At 33.8% G+C, this 17,544-nt stretch overlaps 1 protein-coding gene across 1 annotated transcript in view; it reads right to left on the bottom strand.

The window, feature by feature from the left end:
- Positions 1 to 9,604: 9,604 nt before the first annotated feature.
- UGCG (UDP-glucose ceramide glucosyltransferase) overlaps positions 9,605 to 17,544 on the bottom strand; it is a 43,174-nt gene continuing 35,234 nt past the window's right edge. The window contains exons 6-9 of the mRNA XM_051961176.1: positions 14,571 to 14,749; positions 13,104 to 13,190; positions 12,512 to 12,701; positions 9,605 to 12,070 (exon numbers count right to left, since the gene is read on the bottom strand). Of these exons, the coding sequence (XP_051817136.1) occupies positions 11,900 to 12,070; positions 12,512 to 12,701; positions 13,104 to 13,190; positions 14,571 to 14,749 (627 nt within the window). The 3' untranslated portion in view covers positions 9,605 to 11,899. The remainder of the gene's footprint in view (positions 12,071 to 12,511; positions 12,702 to 13,103; positions 13,191 to 14,570; positions 14,750 to 17,544) is intronic.

Genomic DNA, 17,544 nt, shown 5'->3' with positions numbered 1-17,544 from the left:
TGTTAGTGACTATTTTGTCCTGTAAACCTAACTTAACCTAAATTTTCTTGAACCAGTTCTCCTGATCATTTCAGAAAACTACAATGATTTAGAGGGGGTTTTTTGTCTTTTTGTTTTTCCCGAGGCAATTGGGGTTAAGTGACTTGTCCAGGGTCACACAGTTAGGCCAGATCTGAACTCAGCCCTGATTTTAAGATGGTGCTCTATCAAGCTAGCTGCCCCTGATTTAGATTTGTTTTAAATGCATTAACCTACATCTTCCACAACTAGTGTAGATTTGAATCTCAGTTCCTCTTTTCATATCTTCCCATTGGGGAAGTTACTCCCCCAATTCAACTTCATCAGCTTCATCATTGGTTATAGCTATTTACCCACTTGTCATTCCTGTCTTCTTTAACAACCCTGATGGATAAGGGTTAAAATTAGTGTTAGTACTCACTTCTTTTGGGCTGTTACCAGATATATTTCTTGTCCTTTTGGAAACTTAAATTTCTAATTTTCCTAGTTCACAGAAAATCCCTTCTAGTGCAGTAATAGTTATGACAATCTCTCAGGTCCATCTGTTCCCATTCCTCTTTCCCTTTTATTTGGTAACCCATCTATCAACTGCCCTGTTAGGAAGAATGGGGCCCCACACTTTATCCCACTTGTAGATTTTTTTTTTTTGAAAAGGTGTGAAAGGTAGGGAGAAAATCCTTATTCTTTTCTTTCTCCAACCAAGAAGCCATTTTTACCATCTAACTATGTCAATTATTTTAAAACAGAGAAAGCTGTTCTAAACTTAGGTATCAGAATACTTGGCTTATAGGAATACAATTATTGAACACAGAACAAGGATATGAATTATCAGTCTGATGCTGATCTGGTCTGATGCAGACCTCTCTACCTTCCTTATTCTTGTGGAATAGGGAGACTTAGTATAGGAAAAACAATAGATCTGAGAAATCCTACGTCCCCACACTGGATGTTTTCATGTTTGAGACTATTAGGCATCATGCATATCCCTGGGACTCAAAGCCTTGCCATACCTGAAATTTTTGCCTACCCAGACATGCCCATGTAGTTTTAATTTTCTTTTTTCTAACTAAAGAGCTCTAAAAAGAATTTTTTCCACATGGTTTTTGATAGTTTGGATACAAACTGTCTTGTGAAGAATACAAACAAGCAATTAGGGAAATCAGGTATTATAAATTTTAATTAGTTCCATAAACACACACACACACACTAATATATATATATATATATATATGATTTTTTATCAGAAATTTGTTAAAGATTTTTTTTTCCTCAATTGACTGTTTCCCTTCTAAAGTTAACTGAGCTGGTTTTATTTGCATAAAAAATTTTATATAATCAAATTTGTCTGCTATGTAGTTGCATTCAACCACTTCCTGTGTCTTGGTAGGTGGACTCTGAAGTATTTCATAAATTATGCAGTCATTTTAAATGGAATTTCTCTTTTTTTTTTTTTTACTGCTAGGTTTTGTTATAAGTAAATATGATTATTTGTGTTGATTTATTTTATATTTTGTAACTGCTGAGGTTATTTCAATTAACTTTTTAGTTATCCTAACTAAACCATCATATCATATCATCAGCAACAAGTGACAATTTCCTTTCTTCTTTATCTATGCTTGTTCTCTCAATTTCTTTTCTGTCCCACTTCTAGCATTACATTAAATATTACTTTTGATAATGAAGATACTTATTTTACCAGTACTCTTACATAATGCTGGCTCTTGATTTCAAATAACAAATGTTTGTTATATTAAGAAAAGATTCACTTATTCTCATTCTTTCCAGTGTTAACAGAAACAGATTGTAAAAATTGGAGTTTTGATTTTGGGATTTCTTTCAGTAGGTGATCGATGAATTGTTTTCAATGTCTATTTTATCTTCTATTTCTGTAACATCTGGGCAGTTCTCTTTGATGATTTCCTGAAAAATAGCGCCTAGGATCTTTTTTTCATCATGATTATTTCTAATAATCCTTAAATTATCTCTCTTAGATCTATTTTCCAGGCCTGTTTTTTCCCCCAAGTAGGTATTTAACATTTTTTTCCTATTTTTTCATTTTTTTTTGTTTTTGTTTCACTGATTCTTGGTGTCTCCTTGAGTCATTCATTTCCATTTATTTAAGTCTGATTTTTTAATGAATGATTTTCTTCCTTTACTTTGTTTCTTTTTGTATTTGTCCAATTGAGTTTTTAAATGAGTTGTTTTTTTAATGGAATTTTTTTTCCACTTCGCCAATTAAAAAATATATATATATTTTCTTTCTCCAATTCACAAATTCTGTTTTTCAGGGAGTTTCTTTTTCCACTCTATCTTTTAATGAGTTACAGGTCTTATCCTGACCCTTTGCAAAGCTATCCTTCCCTTTCACCATTTTTCTTCTAGTTCTCTTGTAAAATCCTTTTGTGGTGGGGACCTTTGGAACTAGAGACAAACTGTTTTTAAGTCTCCTTAGGGTTTGAAGTCTGCTCTCTTTCTGTATAGAAGCTATGGATAGTTAGAGCTTGCTTTGCCTTTTTACTCAATTTGGGAAGAAAAAAAAAACCAAAAAAACAAAAAACTACAGTTTGCTTATGGGCATTTCCAAGCTGCTTCTACAGACAACAGGAAGTGGCATTGAAGGGGCAGTGGGACAACACTCACAGGCTACGTTGGGATTATGTTGTGCTGAAATCAGTAGCAGGGGAAAGGCAGCTTCTAGGGCTTCGATGGGTCCAACTACTGTGGCAGTGCTTGGCGGATGCTGGGTGGGTGTGGCCAGGTCTCAAGAGACTCCAATATTTCGGGATTATGGTCTTTACCCCTTGTATTTATAGCTTCTCTGCTGATCTACTGGCTGGCTACCAAGGCAAGGTAGCTCACACTGTGCAAGAGTTTCCCTGCAGATTTTCCGCCAGCAGAAACCATACCTCGCCCCTGCTCAGTGTGAGTTGTTTCCCATGCTCTCACTGCCTGCCTGAGTCTGTGCCTGGCATAGCCTCATCCCTGTGCACGAGCAAAAACAAACCTTTTCTGGTGAATTTCGAGATTATCTTCATTTGGTAATGTGTGGTACTCCCAATATTCGTGAGTTTTGACAATCAATATTTTAAAAGAAAAATAAAATTCTCTATATCAAAATTAATTTTTAAAACGAGATACTGATTTAATGCTATTCATTTCTTTTTCTTTTTCGCAAAAAGATGGGTTTAGAGGAAGAGGTTACAGACAAAATAAGAGGATAAATAGGCACCAGGAATGACAAATATGAAATAAAGAGTTGGGAGACCAATAAAGTTATTATTAAGGAAAGGAGTTTGGAAGAATTCATTAAAAGTCACGAGGCCTAGGTATGCCAATGACAGGTAGGTTAGATCCATACAAGAATTTAGCAAACTAATCAGTTAGTTTTAAGTAAGGAGAAAGATGCTACTAGAAGGAAGACACTATAAGAGTAAGGCAGAACCACAAAGTCCTAGAAAGAATTTTAGCAAAGATCTTCATCAGGAACAGATCTTTTATAAGAGAAATACAGCCTTGGGGCTAAGAACCAAGAAAAATTTGAGTAGCTCAGAGGGAGGGATTAAGGAGGAGCCAGATGGAAGTTACCTGGGAGACCAAAGATGCTAACTAATATCTCAAAAGTTATTTAAAGATAAGAGTTTGGGGGAAGAGAAAAGGAGATTGTATAAGGTGATTGTGAAGATGAAAATATTTATCAAACAGGATAGTCTGGGATTTGGTTATGCCTGATAATAGCCAGACAGGCTTCTTCTAGATGGAGGAAGAAAGTAAGACCACATTTAAAAAAAAAAAATCCAAGATGGGTTTCTCTCATTAATTCTTGCAGGCTACAGCTCTGAGCCCCTTGGTAAAAACTGGGCCTTTTCATTTCCAAAATATATAGACAATTCACTCTAATTTTTAAGAAATCAAGTCATTTTCCAATTGATAAATGGTCAAAGGATATGAAAAGACCATTCTCAGATAAAGAAATTGAAACTATTTCTAGCCATATTATTAATCAAAGAAATGCAAATTAAGACAACTCTGAGATACCACTATACACCTGTCAGATTGGCTAGAATGACAGGGAAAGATAATGTGGAATGTTGGAAGGGATGTGGGAAAATTGGGACACCGATACATTAATTGTGAATACATCCAGCCATTCTGGAGAGCAATTTGGAACTATGCTCAAAAAGTTATCAAAATGTCCATACCCTTTGACCCAGCAGTGTTTCTACTGGGCTTATATCCCAAAGAGTTTTTAAAGAAGGGAAAGGGACCTGTATGTGCACGAATATTTGTGGCAGGCCTCTCTTTGTAGTGGTCAGAAACTGGAAACTGAATGGATGCCCATCAACTGGGGAATGGCTGAGTAAATTGTGGTCTATGAATATTATGGATTATTGTTTTGTAAGAAATGACCAACAGGATGATTTCAGAAAGGCCTGGAGAGACTTACATGAACTGATGCTGAGTGAAATGAGCAGACCCAGAAGATCCATTATTTACTTCAACAACAATACTATTTGAAGATCAATTCTGATGGACCTGGCCCTTTTCAACAATGACATGAATCAAATCCGTTCCAATAGAGCAGTAATGAACTGAACCAGCTACATCCAGGGAAAGAACTCTGGGAGATAACTATGAACCACTACATAGAATTCCCAATCCCTGCATTTTTATCTGCCTGCATTTTTGATTTCCTTCACAGGCTAATTGTACACTATTTCAAAGTTTGGACATGTATATTATATTGTATTTAACTTATACTTTAACATATTTAACATGTATTGGTCAACCTGCCATCTGGGGAAAGGGGTGAGGGGAAGGAGGGGAAAAGTTGGAACAAAAGGTTTTGCAACTGTCAAAGCTGAAAAATTACCTATGCATATATTTGTAAGTAAAAAGCTATAATAAAAAAAAGAGAAAAAAAACTGGGCCTTTTTCTAGGAAATACTCAGAGAGAATGCCTTTTCTGATTCCACTTCCAAAACTAAAAACTTCCCCTTTTAAAAAAGACAGCCTGGAGCAACTTCACTTGGCTTTTTAAGTTCCCCCCACCTAGCAAAATTCTATTCATTAAAATAAACTTTTAATAAGCAGCTACTAAATTCAAGGCACACAGAGACAAAAATGAAACCAGAAACTGCTTATTTTCTACTATGGGGACACATGCACAAATATTATATATGTCACATACAAGTGTAGATATATATAATATTGAATAGTAATTTAGATGTATGCATGTCTAGATATAGACATTGTCATATCTAAACACACATTTGTATATAAATCAAATAGTAGATACTTTTGGCAAGGCAAGTACATGATGCCAATAACTAATTGTTGTCGTTCAGTTGTTTCATTGTATCCAATTCTTTGTGACCCTACAAAGCATAGCACATCAGCTACTTTTGTCATTCGCTATCTCGAAGTCTGTCCAAATTCATGATCAGAAAAGACCCTATAGCTCTTGAGCTGAACCTTGATGTTAGGGCTTCGACAAAAAAGAGGTGAGGAGAAAAGACATTGCAGGCATGTGGGACAGCCTTTGCAAAAGCATGCAATATACAGATGGGATGTGTAAGGATCAGAATATAGAGAATATATGAAATTATGATGGACAGGCTGGAGTCAACTTATGAAAGCCATTAAACATGAGAGAAATTTTATCTTATTTTAGAAGAAATATGGACCCACTTCTTTGAGCAGAAGATTGACGTGGTCATATCTGTGTTGTAGGGATATCAATTGGTCGGCTGAATAGACAACAGAAAAGGCAGAGAGTTGAGGCCACTGCCACAATTTTAGTAAGAATTTTAGAGATGAAAACCAGAATACCAGTTGAACCTGAACATTTGGCTCTTACACTAAGACTCTTTCACATGAAAACCTACAATTATCAAGTATATGCTAACAGAGGAGCTTCACGAGGTAAATACTACAAAATATTCTCAAATAACACTGCTGAAACTGAAGAGGAAAGAATGTGATACTAGTAAGAATTCTACTCCAGCACTAATAAGGGTGCTTGCTTCTCACCTCCATTGTTTACTCCTTTTTTGCTCACAGCTTAGGATCCATGGCTCTTTTTCCTCAGGCAAGGGAAACTTGGGACAAGCAGGAAGAAGTCTATAGAGCTTATTTCCACTTTTACCTAAGAACAACAAAAGGAGGGGCAAGCATGGAGAAGATTATAAAAAGAGAAGGAGTTGAGAGGTAGAATGTAAGGAGGAAAAAGCAATAAAACAAAAAAGTTCTCCATGATGTAATAACTACAAATGTGAAGTTTTGAGACACACACAGTGATGGAGATAGAGATGAAGTGAATCAGTGAGTACTTACTAAGTAGTCATTATGTGCCAGGATAAATGCTAAGGATTAAAAAAAGGTCCTAAAGAAGTTTATATTCTAATAGGGGTAACAAGATGTAGCCAAATTATCAATAATTAAATATCAAGAAGTTTATATTTAATTATGGAAGTAAAAAAGAGCCACAGAAGCTCACTGAGGAGGAGGTATGACTTGGTCATATCTATTACTTTACAGAAATCACGAAGAAACTATCTGAAGCCTAGAACATTAAAAATAAATGAGATAGAAATGTTAATTAAAAGTAAAAGGAATGTGAATCAACATTCCAATTTTAACCTTTGCCTAATTTGTTAGTGTACTAGAATTAATTTTTCTTTTTCAAAACAAATTAATCTTTTGTTTTTAATTAACTGTTTCCCAGTGACTTGCATTTCCCCCTCTCAGAGAACATAAGCTACACGTCTTGAAAGTTTCCTTGCTGAAAATGAGAAACAGGAAGGACTTCACAAATCACTTTATACAATTAAATACATTTTCATTTACAGAAATGACTAAAAAGTACTATGAATACAAGATTTCATTTATAATTTTTTAAAAGTGCATCTGATTTTCTAATGCAAAATATAGTTTATGTGTATGTTAAGGTTACAGATTCTTTGGGATAAACTTTTCATGATGCTCAGATTATCAGTATAAAAACAAGTTTTAAATTAAGAAAAGGTGTGCTTACCAAATGTTTTTCATAATTACGAAGGATTTCCAGTGCAAGCAAAATGGAAAAAAGGATTATATTTAGATAAGGTACTCCAGACACTCCTTTGCTGATGTGATCTTGCATGGATCAAGTTCCAAAACATTTTAGTCTAACTGTAAGCATTCAAGAACTTAACCATATGATCCCAAAAAAAAAAAAAAAAAAATGAAGAAAGTCCTTATTATAACATGTAGTAGTGAAAAGGGGGGTAACAGGACTTTGAAACTAGAGTCAGTGTTTCAGACTACAAAAAGTCTGGGAAAAAGCATACTTTCTAGACAAGCCCTTCCCAAGTTAAGCAGCATCATTCAATTGGAGATCTTGGATCACCCTCCACTGATCTTTTGGGGGTACCCCAATCCTCTTTAGCAAATTCCAACCTGTGAGAAAAGGGCTTCAAAATAATTTTATTAAGTTGGAGGTCTGGGCCTTTTTTTTAATTGAGTGGCTTGAAACTCCAAGATAAGTATCTAGGCCTAGGGGCATTGAATCTCTTTTCAACTGGAACCAAGCCTCAGACCGCCAATAAAAGACAATTTTGAACTCCCAATCTCTGCAGAAGTCAGAAGTAGAATTATGCTTTGCCAAGGGAACTCCCTTCTCGGCACAGCTGCCTACCAGGGCTCTTGCCTGCTGTGAAGACATTTTCTTCTCAGTGATAATCTTTGTTACTTCTCTGACAGGATCTCTTGCCACTAAGGAATCTGTCTTCTTAGCAAATTGGCTTCTCAGTGCCAATAAAAATCCCTTTTGCCATTCAGACTTTTCAGGTTTGTGAATTCTTTCACATTGGACCTGCACTGACCAGAAGGGATTCTTGTATCTCCACCACTAGACCAGGATCAGTAGCAATATACAGCTGATCTTATTTACTACCACATGTACCTTGATGAGACAATACAGACAGATAATACTCAGGGCTCAGAATTAAAAAGAAAATGATAAATTAGTTGGAGATCTGAACAGCTATTTAGTCCATGGGTTATTAATCTGGAGTTCATGGAAAAATTTCAGGTATCTTCAATACTCTTATAATTCTTATCTGAATATAATGTTTCCTTTGTAATCTCATTTTTAAAATTTTATGTATTTTAAAAAATTGTTTTGAGAAGGGGTCCATAAACTTCAGATTGAAAAGTGATCCATGACATAAAAAAGTTAAGTATATCTGTTCTGGCCCAACCTATATAGAAAAGTATGACATAAGATTTTTGTGTTCAATCATGTCAATTGTTTCTTTCCCTCTCCAGCTCATTTTTTAAAGCTCATTTTAATTTTAAGGCAAAATGTGTTAAATCACTTGCCCAGAGCCACTCAGATACTAACTGTTGAAACCAGATTTGAAATAAGGAAGATGAGTCTTCTTTTCAGGCCCAACACTTTATCTAGCAGCTCCATGACATGAATTGCATTTGAAAAAATATGCGATATTTTCAAGTATCCCAAACTACACCAGAAACAAAACCCAATATTTTTTAATACTATTAGTCCTAGCTGGACAGTTCTAAACCACACATTACAATTTGTAAAACAATCAAAAATGTTATCTCAAAAGATAATTAAGAGGAAAAATGGGATAGAAATGGAAACATGTTACAACTACTGATTTAGTGAAAGGAGTTATCCATATGTCTGGGTAAAGCAGATGGGATAGTTACATAGAAAATGAGAGGGATCAGCAGGATAATTCTATAGTAATGCCTATCCTAATGTTGTAAAGAAGATGTATAGAAATGGCCTTAGCATATACTTTTCTAACATTTAAAATTAGTATAACTTGCAGCCTCTGCTATTGCAATGGGTTTGAATATATTTATATTTAAAAACCCAATCATCTTTGGTCTCAGTTTCTCTTTGGACCAGATGATCTCTCAGCTCCCTTATAATTCTTACCAACTTCTAAGAAAATTATTTTGGGTTTTCTTTAGTGTCAAATGCATACTCTTTAATAACAAGTTTTATTAATCTGAAGCTCCATGCATGGTCAGGAAAAAAGGTCTGGGAGCCAAATAAAGAGTAGGAAATACATCATATTCAGTATCACTACATTATATATACTCCCTTCAAACTAAATTTATAAGCTCTTAAAAATTCAGGCTTTGAAGCTCAATTCATTATTATATTCTGATTTCTAGCATATAATAGCTAATAAATTATAAAAACAGCTATCATAGCATTCTAAAGCTTATCGAAGTGAACTAATTGTTAATTACCTCTTATGTGCAGGTACTTGCTAAAGCACTGGGGATACAAATCTGCCTTTACCCTCAAAATAATCTGAGGCGGCAAAAGCATAACAAATCCTTATTTTATAGATGAGGAAACTGAGACATGCAAAGGTTGATGACACATATCACACAAAATCACACTCAACTAGCAAATGTCTGGGGCCAAACTTAAAGCTCAGATCTTTCTGACTCCAGCATCTATCTAGGTACCCTAACAAGATTTTTGTAGAGTGACATACTAAATGTCTATGTAAATAAAAAGAAAGACAGACAACAATTTTTAAAAAGTCTTAGAGATAAGTTTTGATTGTATTCAAAATTTTATTTTTTCAACAAAAAACTCAAAGACAATGATTTTAAATAATAAAACATGGTAAAGTCTATTCCAGACATTTGTTGGTATTTTTAAAGATAGCTTATTAAATTAAATTTGGACTCCTGCAGTTCTGCTGTGATGCTCTCTACAGCACTTGTATTAATTCTTTCCATTTAATCCATACTTCCTACACAAAGATTAGATTCATTTTTGTGAGTTAGATTCCATTACTGCAAAAAGCACACATACAGAACAGTAATTTTCCATATCTATAAAACATAAGAAGTCTGTTCAGCCTTTTTTGGTTTTGTTACATTGCCCACACCGAGATCAGCATAAAGCTAAATTTAAGCAAGGCTTCACTTTAGCAGTGCAATGAATGGCATCAACCAAACTTCATTAAACACAAACCAAATACAAACATGGTCAGCAAAATTAAGCTGTGTAATAGTGATGAAAAAAGAAACATTAGTGGGTCACAACTAGACTGGTTTTCATTGTGCAAGTCTCCTCAGGAAACATCACTACCCGATTCACATAAGAAATGGAACACGCATCAAAGCCTTTGTTCATGTAGAAAATGCCCTTCAAACAAAATCAGTGATATCATAAGGCAATAAAATATTAAACAAAGTGAAGCAATTTGGCCCAGAAAAATGCTTATATAAAGTTTATACATAAGATACACACACATATAGTACATTTTAAACTGTGTGTATATTTATCATTGACAATTAAATGGATTGGCTCAGTGAGGTGAAAAAAGTATCCATTTTCTATAAATACATGTAGTTATTGCTAATATGCTACACATTACACCTTGACAAAGAAACTGTAGTAACTTGGAAATTAAAGCTGCCATATTGCCATTGCTAGCCCTGCAATTAGCCAGTAGACATTCATTGTGACATGCCATCTAATTGTGAAGAAAAAGCATAAATACCACTATAAAAACAAAAGGCTTATGCACCGTCCCTCAAATTTTTGCCCATTAAAAAAAAGTCCAGTTCACCACAAGTTAACATCCTGACAAGAGTCAAAAGCAAGTTTAAGGGTATGATGGAAAGGGAAGAGTGAAATACAGCATGCATTTACAACTCATTAATCTAGTCTATTTAGTTATACAAAAATTCAATTTAAATAAGACTAGACTAACTGTAGTAGGCACAAAGAAAAGCTAACAGTAGACATAGTTTGATACTGATTAAATTTAACAATAAACTCATCCTGCCTTTCTTAATACTCTACTGCAATTTAAATTTATTGATGACTAGAATATTTGCTTACTTTAAAAAAGATATCAAATACCTGCATCATGAAATTACATTCTTATTAACAATAAGACATACTGTGTAAGAAAATAGGTCATGTGTGAAATGTTTCTGAAATGCATTTTTTTCTCACAACTATCAAAACATTCACTCACACTAAAACAAAACCAACCCCCCTGAAAAAAGTTAAGGAAAACAGAATAAGGATTAGGAGAACAGGGAAGGAAGGATTAAGCTACACTAATTACAGCACAGTGATTAACAATGGTTCAAGACAGAACCAACAAGAGTTGGCCAAAAAGTTGCCCTCAATACATGGCTACCATTAAAAACCAAACTCAGTCCACTTTTGGTTCATTGCAGTGAGACCAAAAAAAAAAAAATCTCATATATACATATAAATACAAGACTCCAGCTTTTTTTTTTTTTTTAAGTTTTTTCTTATTTGCTTTTGCAAGGCCTAGTTACCTAATACAATTTATATTTGCTCTGCAGCAACTACAAGAGGTAGTCATAAAGCATGAAAAAGTTTTCTCCACTAGTCAGTCCCTCACTGTGAACTATTGCACAATGATATTAGACACTCCATATAGGCATAAAATTACCATCTAGTCCTGTGCTAGCCAGTAGGCCAAAGATGATTTCATCCCATATATTTACCAGATTCGTCTACTGCCAATTCTTAAACTTTCTCTACTGAAGGATACTGTCATAGTGTTTGCTGCAGAGCAATTATATGTTCCTCTCTTATTTAAAGGGTCCTGGAACCAATTCTCTTGATTCTCTATTTGTACAAAACAAGGTACCAGTTGGCCAAGATGACACGCTATTTTTTTTTCTTTTTCACAGATGCAAGTGCCATGCAAAATAAATTAAACAGATACCAAAACATACAAGTAATAAAACTATTGAAGGTAGATTTTTAAAGCATTTATATAAACATAATTTATAATACTTCTCTCTTTTTTTTCTTTTTTTTATTTTCTTAAATACAGTCACAAAGCTGTGGTTATACGTCAAGGATTTCCTCTGCCGTGCCTCCACAGCGTAATCTGTAGCGTCCTGTTCGCCAGCTTATAGTAGGGTCCCACAATGCCGACAGGAAAATGTATATTGTCATGGATTCTCGGATGAACCAAGCTACTGCATAATCAAGTTTTGAAAAACATAGAGCGCCACCCTAGAAATTATAAAGATTATTCCATGTCAAAATTATTTTAGAAACAAATTCCTGCTTTTATCATCACAACTGAACTTTAAAATGTAATTTAAACTTTTTAAATACAAATTTCTCATATTAACTAATTCCAAATTTTTTTTATTAGTTATAAAAGAAAATCATGGAATGTTGAAGCAATTGTCATTGGTTCGTTGATCTATCAAATATGATATATACAAAAATGTACTTCACACAGCCCACATTTCCTTGAGAAGAAATTGAAATAATTCTAAATACGACATGCACTAACAGAAAATTGCTCAAATCCCCTGCCAAGACCCAGCAGAAAACTGATGAGTGCTTCTGATTAATAGGTAGAGAATTCTTTCAACTCTTTTAAGCTTTAAAAAAAAATTTTTTTTGTTCAACCAACTGCCAAGCTTTACATGCTTACCCACATACCTGGACACCCCTGAGTTGAATATAGTCAAATATAAACCAGGCCAGGCAATGACACATGAAAAATACCATGATATCCCATCGAAATACATGGTGAGCTGCCCATCCAATAATTAAACTGGCAACAAAGCATTCAGAAATTGGTTCACAAATTATTGTTGCAGGCAGCATATTGATTCTTAATTTGGTCCATCTAAAAGGAAAAAAAATTGTTTTAGAAAACAAACAACCCAATTTCAAGACCTATATTAGTTTAATTTCTGATCAGACAATTTTTCTGGAGGACTACTCTCTTTAAGATTTTAAGAATTTTCTGTTGTACTATTTAGCAAAACAAGCTAAAAGCAAAAAGTAATGGTCCACACTCTTGATAAATACAAATTATAAAATCAAATAATACATAATAAATAATACAAATTATAAAATCAAAACTTTTTTAATTGAAAAATTTCAGGTGTTAAACATTTTATAAACACACACACACACATCCCTTTTCAATGGACATTAAACAATATATTTGGCAACAAAAAAATTTCATTCATTAAATCACAGTATAGAAAAATAAGGACAGAGGAAATATGGTGCTTTTATTTACCTGATCATTCTGGATTGAAACTGAGAAATTGAATAGGACCCAGAATTTTGCATTGCAACTTGAGTGGCCATTGCAAACTTCCAACCTCTGGAAATTAATATATAAATGGCAAATTATTTATAGTTTTCTATACTAAATATATCTACAATAATTTGTTTGAAAATAATTTGCAGTTTGGAAATCTTTTGTAAAATTGATGTTGAAAAAGATTAGCAAATCAGAAAAAATAATCTAACTGAAGTATAATATAACTGTAATGTGTTTTAGTTTAACAATATTTGTTACCTGTATTTAATTTAGTATGTTATATATAAACTATAGTTATGCTAAGTATGCTACACACAAACACACACACACACACACACACACACACACACACACACACACCCCTAAAATCTGGATTTGCAGAACAGAGAACTAAATTGAGACCTCAGAAATCACCTCATCCAATTCCCTTCAATTTCACAGATGAAGACATTAAAATCACAAGAAGTAATCTGATTTGTTTATAGCCATATATCTAGGAAAGTAATAGATCTGGGATTCAAAACTAAGCACACTAATTCTAAATCAGTTTTCTTTCCACTTCATTTTTCTAAGTAAACAGTATAGTCTATGAATATCATACACTTAGGTTTGGGGAGTTTCTTTCCAATGTACTTTTGACACCCAATTTGAAGACGTTTTCTTCATTTGTAAAATGAGTGTTATAATAGCCTCTACCCCACCAACCACAATCCCAGGATTATGGTGAGGATAAGATGTAATATTTATATTTAATAAACCTTAAAATGATATACAAATACTAGCTATTATTAATGATCATTTTTATAGTATAAAAATTTGAGGTCAGCTACATAACAATTTTCACTTACCTTTTAGAAAATAAAAATATCAAATCAACTATGGGTAAATTCTGAAATCATTGTAAACATTTTCATCTAAATTCTAAAAGGTCAAAACATTAAGTCTGTCTTGAATTACAATAAAATATCTATATTTTTTCCAAATACAGAAATTTATACCTCTTCCAAAGAAAAAATTTCTTAACATCACATATGCACAACCTCTTTTAATAACTCTAAATGATATTGCTAAATTTGAAAAAAAAAATGAAGCATCTAAGGATTTATTTCCTTCATTAGGATATAGGTATGAATCACAAACATTGTTTGCTTTTTCACTGTTTCATAATTCTTATATGCTATGCATGTTCAACAGTAAAAAAAAAAAAAAAAAAAAAGTTAATGCTACAAACATTCTTTTAAATATACTACTAACTGAACCAATGCTTTTTTAAAAAAACAGAAAATGTAGTTGGAGACAGTAGGGCATCTAAGTAACATTCTAGTGGGAAGAAATCTGTATACTCATTTATAATTTTTTTAAAATTACTTTTCTACTTCATATATACATACTACTCTATGCTACTAATAAAAACATTCTCATTTACATTAATTATCTTACCTGTCAGCTATTGCTTTGGCCATAAAATAATCTTCAGCAATGTATTGGGCAAATGCAATAAGCCCTCCAGCTTGATCTAATACATCCTTCCTCATTAAACATGACATTCCTGTCACACATTTGAACCCAGTAACATTAGCTGAAATATAGGACCTTGGATGTGAAGTTCCAAAATATACCTGTCAAAATAAGTCAAAATTAATGTCTTATGGTACTGAAATAGGAAGTATAAACTTAATTATTTTTTCCCTGAGGCAATTGGGTTTAAGTGACTTGCCAAGAGTCACACAGCCAGGAGACCAGAATTGAACTCAGGTCCTCTTAACTTCAGGACTGGTGATCTATCTACTGAGCCACCTGGCTGCCCCATATTCTATCATTTTTGGAGGCAAATGTTTAGTTTCAAAATGGAACACTTAGTCATTTTAACACATTCCCAATCTTTATCCTACTTGACCTTAATGCAGCATATGACTTAGTTGAACAACTCTCTAATGGATATCTTTTTTCTCTTTGAGTTTTCATGATACTCCTTTGTCTTGTTTCTCCTCCTATCCATCTAGTCAAGATTATTTCCTTTGTGGGATTACAATCCATGTCCTACCACCTCAAACAATGGATACCCTCTGGATGATCTTATCATATGCCACAGTTTTAATTATCACCTGTATAATAATGACTTTTAAATCTTTGTGGTCTGTCCTAGTTTCTCTCCCTAAGCTCCAATTACACTTTTCCAACTTATGATACATTATAGCTTTTGAATGTTGTTGAATGTTGTTCGGGGGTGGGTAAGTGAGGGGAGGAAAGAATCCTCAAGTTTAACATACCTGATTTCATTATCTTTCTCCAAAAAATCTATCCCTCTAACAAACTTTCCTGTTTCTGTTGAGGGTAGCATAAAACTTCCAATCAAACAAGTTTCCAACCTTGAATCACTCCTGGCTATTCATGTTCCCTCACCTCAATGAGTTTTACTTCCACTTGCCACTCACACAGCCATCACTTTCATGATCACAGCCAAGTAATTCTTGCTTGGATTACTGCAATAGTTTCTTAATTAATCATTCTACCTTAAGTATCTCTTCTCTCCAACTCAACTTATGTACAACTGCCAAAGCAGAAGGAAAGAAACATCTAACATTCCATGCTGTTTCCAAAACTGCATAGGCCTATGCTTCATATATCCCTCCTCAATCCTAATTCTTAAAATCCCTAGTATCCTTCATAGCTCAGCTTAAATGCTATATGTACATGTGGTCTCCTCATTATAGCTCCTTGAGAATATAAACTTTTTAATTTTAATCCTTATATTCCTAGGACCTAACAAAGAGTCTGAAATACAGTTGGTGTTTAATAAATGTTTGAAAGCTTGATCCAAGAAAGGAGACATGAAGACACCTACCTCTGCTCCTTTGCAGAGGTCAGGGTCCATGGTGTGATTATCTGTTTCTTTTATAGGAAGCTTGTAGGAAACAAGATTAGAAGGGAAGCAACAGACTGGGAAAACATTTTCACAGTTAAAGGTTCTGATAAAGGCCTCCATTTCCAAAACATATAATAAATTGACTCAAATTTATAAGAAATCAAGCCATTCTCCAAATGATAGTCAAAGGATAAGAACAGACAATTTTCAGATGATGAAACTGAAACTATTACCACTCATATGAAAGTGTTCCAAATCATTGATCAGAGAAATGCAAATTAAGATAACTCTGAGATACCACTACACACCTGTCAGATTGGCTAAGATGACAGGAAAAAATAATGATGAATGTTGGAAGGGATGCGGGAAAAAAATGGGATACTGATGCATTGTTTGTGGAGTTGTGAACGAATCCAACCATTTGGAGAGCAATCTGGAATTATGCCCAAAAAGCCATTAAACTGTGCATACCTTTTGATCCAGCAGTGCTGCTACTGGGCTTATATCCCAAAGAGATCTTAAAAGAAAGTAAAGGGACTTCTATGTGCCAAAATGTTTGTGGCAGCCCTGTTTGTAGTGGCTAGAAACTGGAAAATGAATGGATGCCCATCAATTGGAGAATGGTTGGGTAAATTGTGTGATGTATGAATGTTGACCAGATGAATACAGAGACCTATATGATGCTAAGTGAAATGAGCAGAACCAGGAGATCATTATATACTTCAACAACTATACTGTCTGAGGATGTATTCTGATGGAAGTGGATTTCTTCAACAAAGAGAAGATTTAACTCAGTTTCAATTGATCAATGATGGACAGAAGCAGCTACACCCAAAGAAAGAACACTGGGAAATTAATATAAACTGCTTGTATTTTTGTTTTTCTGCCCAGGTTATTTATACCCTCTGAATCCAATTCTCCCTGTACAACAAGAGAACTGTTCGGACATCTAGGAAATACTGTGACATTTTTAACCTGTATAGGACTGCTTACCATCTGGGGAGGGGAAAAGTCGGAACAGAAGTGAGTGCAAGGGATAATGTAAAAAATTATCCAGGTATAGGTTTTGTCAATAAAAAGTTATATTAAAAAAAAAAAGGCTTGTAGAAAAGAAATGAATATTATCTTGGCCTCTTAACAAAAAGGATTTCAAAAATTTATATATTAGAACATAATGTAAACTTTCACCAAGTATAGCTCCTATATATAAAATGTTTTTGAAAGAAAAATAGTGTAGGTATATACTGCATACATAATTTTGCACAGACATCTCTATATCATAGGTTTTATAGAAGGAATAAATAGGGAAATGATGGTCTAAATTCAGCTCTAAGTTTAGTACTTTAATATTTAATTTAAATAAAAAGATTTGCAAAGATTGGCCTTTTTTTATCGAGAGAGACAGACAGAGAGAGAGACAGAGAGAGAGAGAAGGAAGGAAGGAGGAAGAGAAAGAAACAAAGAAAAAGAAATGAATGATTTAAAGAAAAGGAAGAAAGAGAAATCAATCTGAAAGAGGAAGACCTTCAGGATTTCTGGCAAAAACAG

Source organism: Antechinus flavipes, chromosome 1 (assembly GCF_016432865.1).
Source record: "Antechinus flavipes isolate AdamAnt ecotype Samford, QLD, Australia chromosome 1, AdamAnt_v2, whole genome shotgun sequence".
NCBI lineage: Eukaryota > Metazoa > Chordata > Mammalia > Dasyuromorphia > Dasyuridae > Antechinus > Antechinus flavipes.
This window is presented reverse-complemented; position numbering and strand designations above follow the sequence as displayed.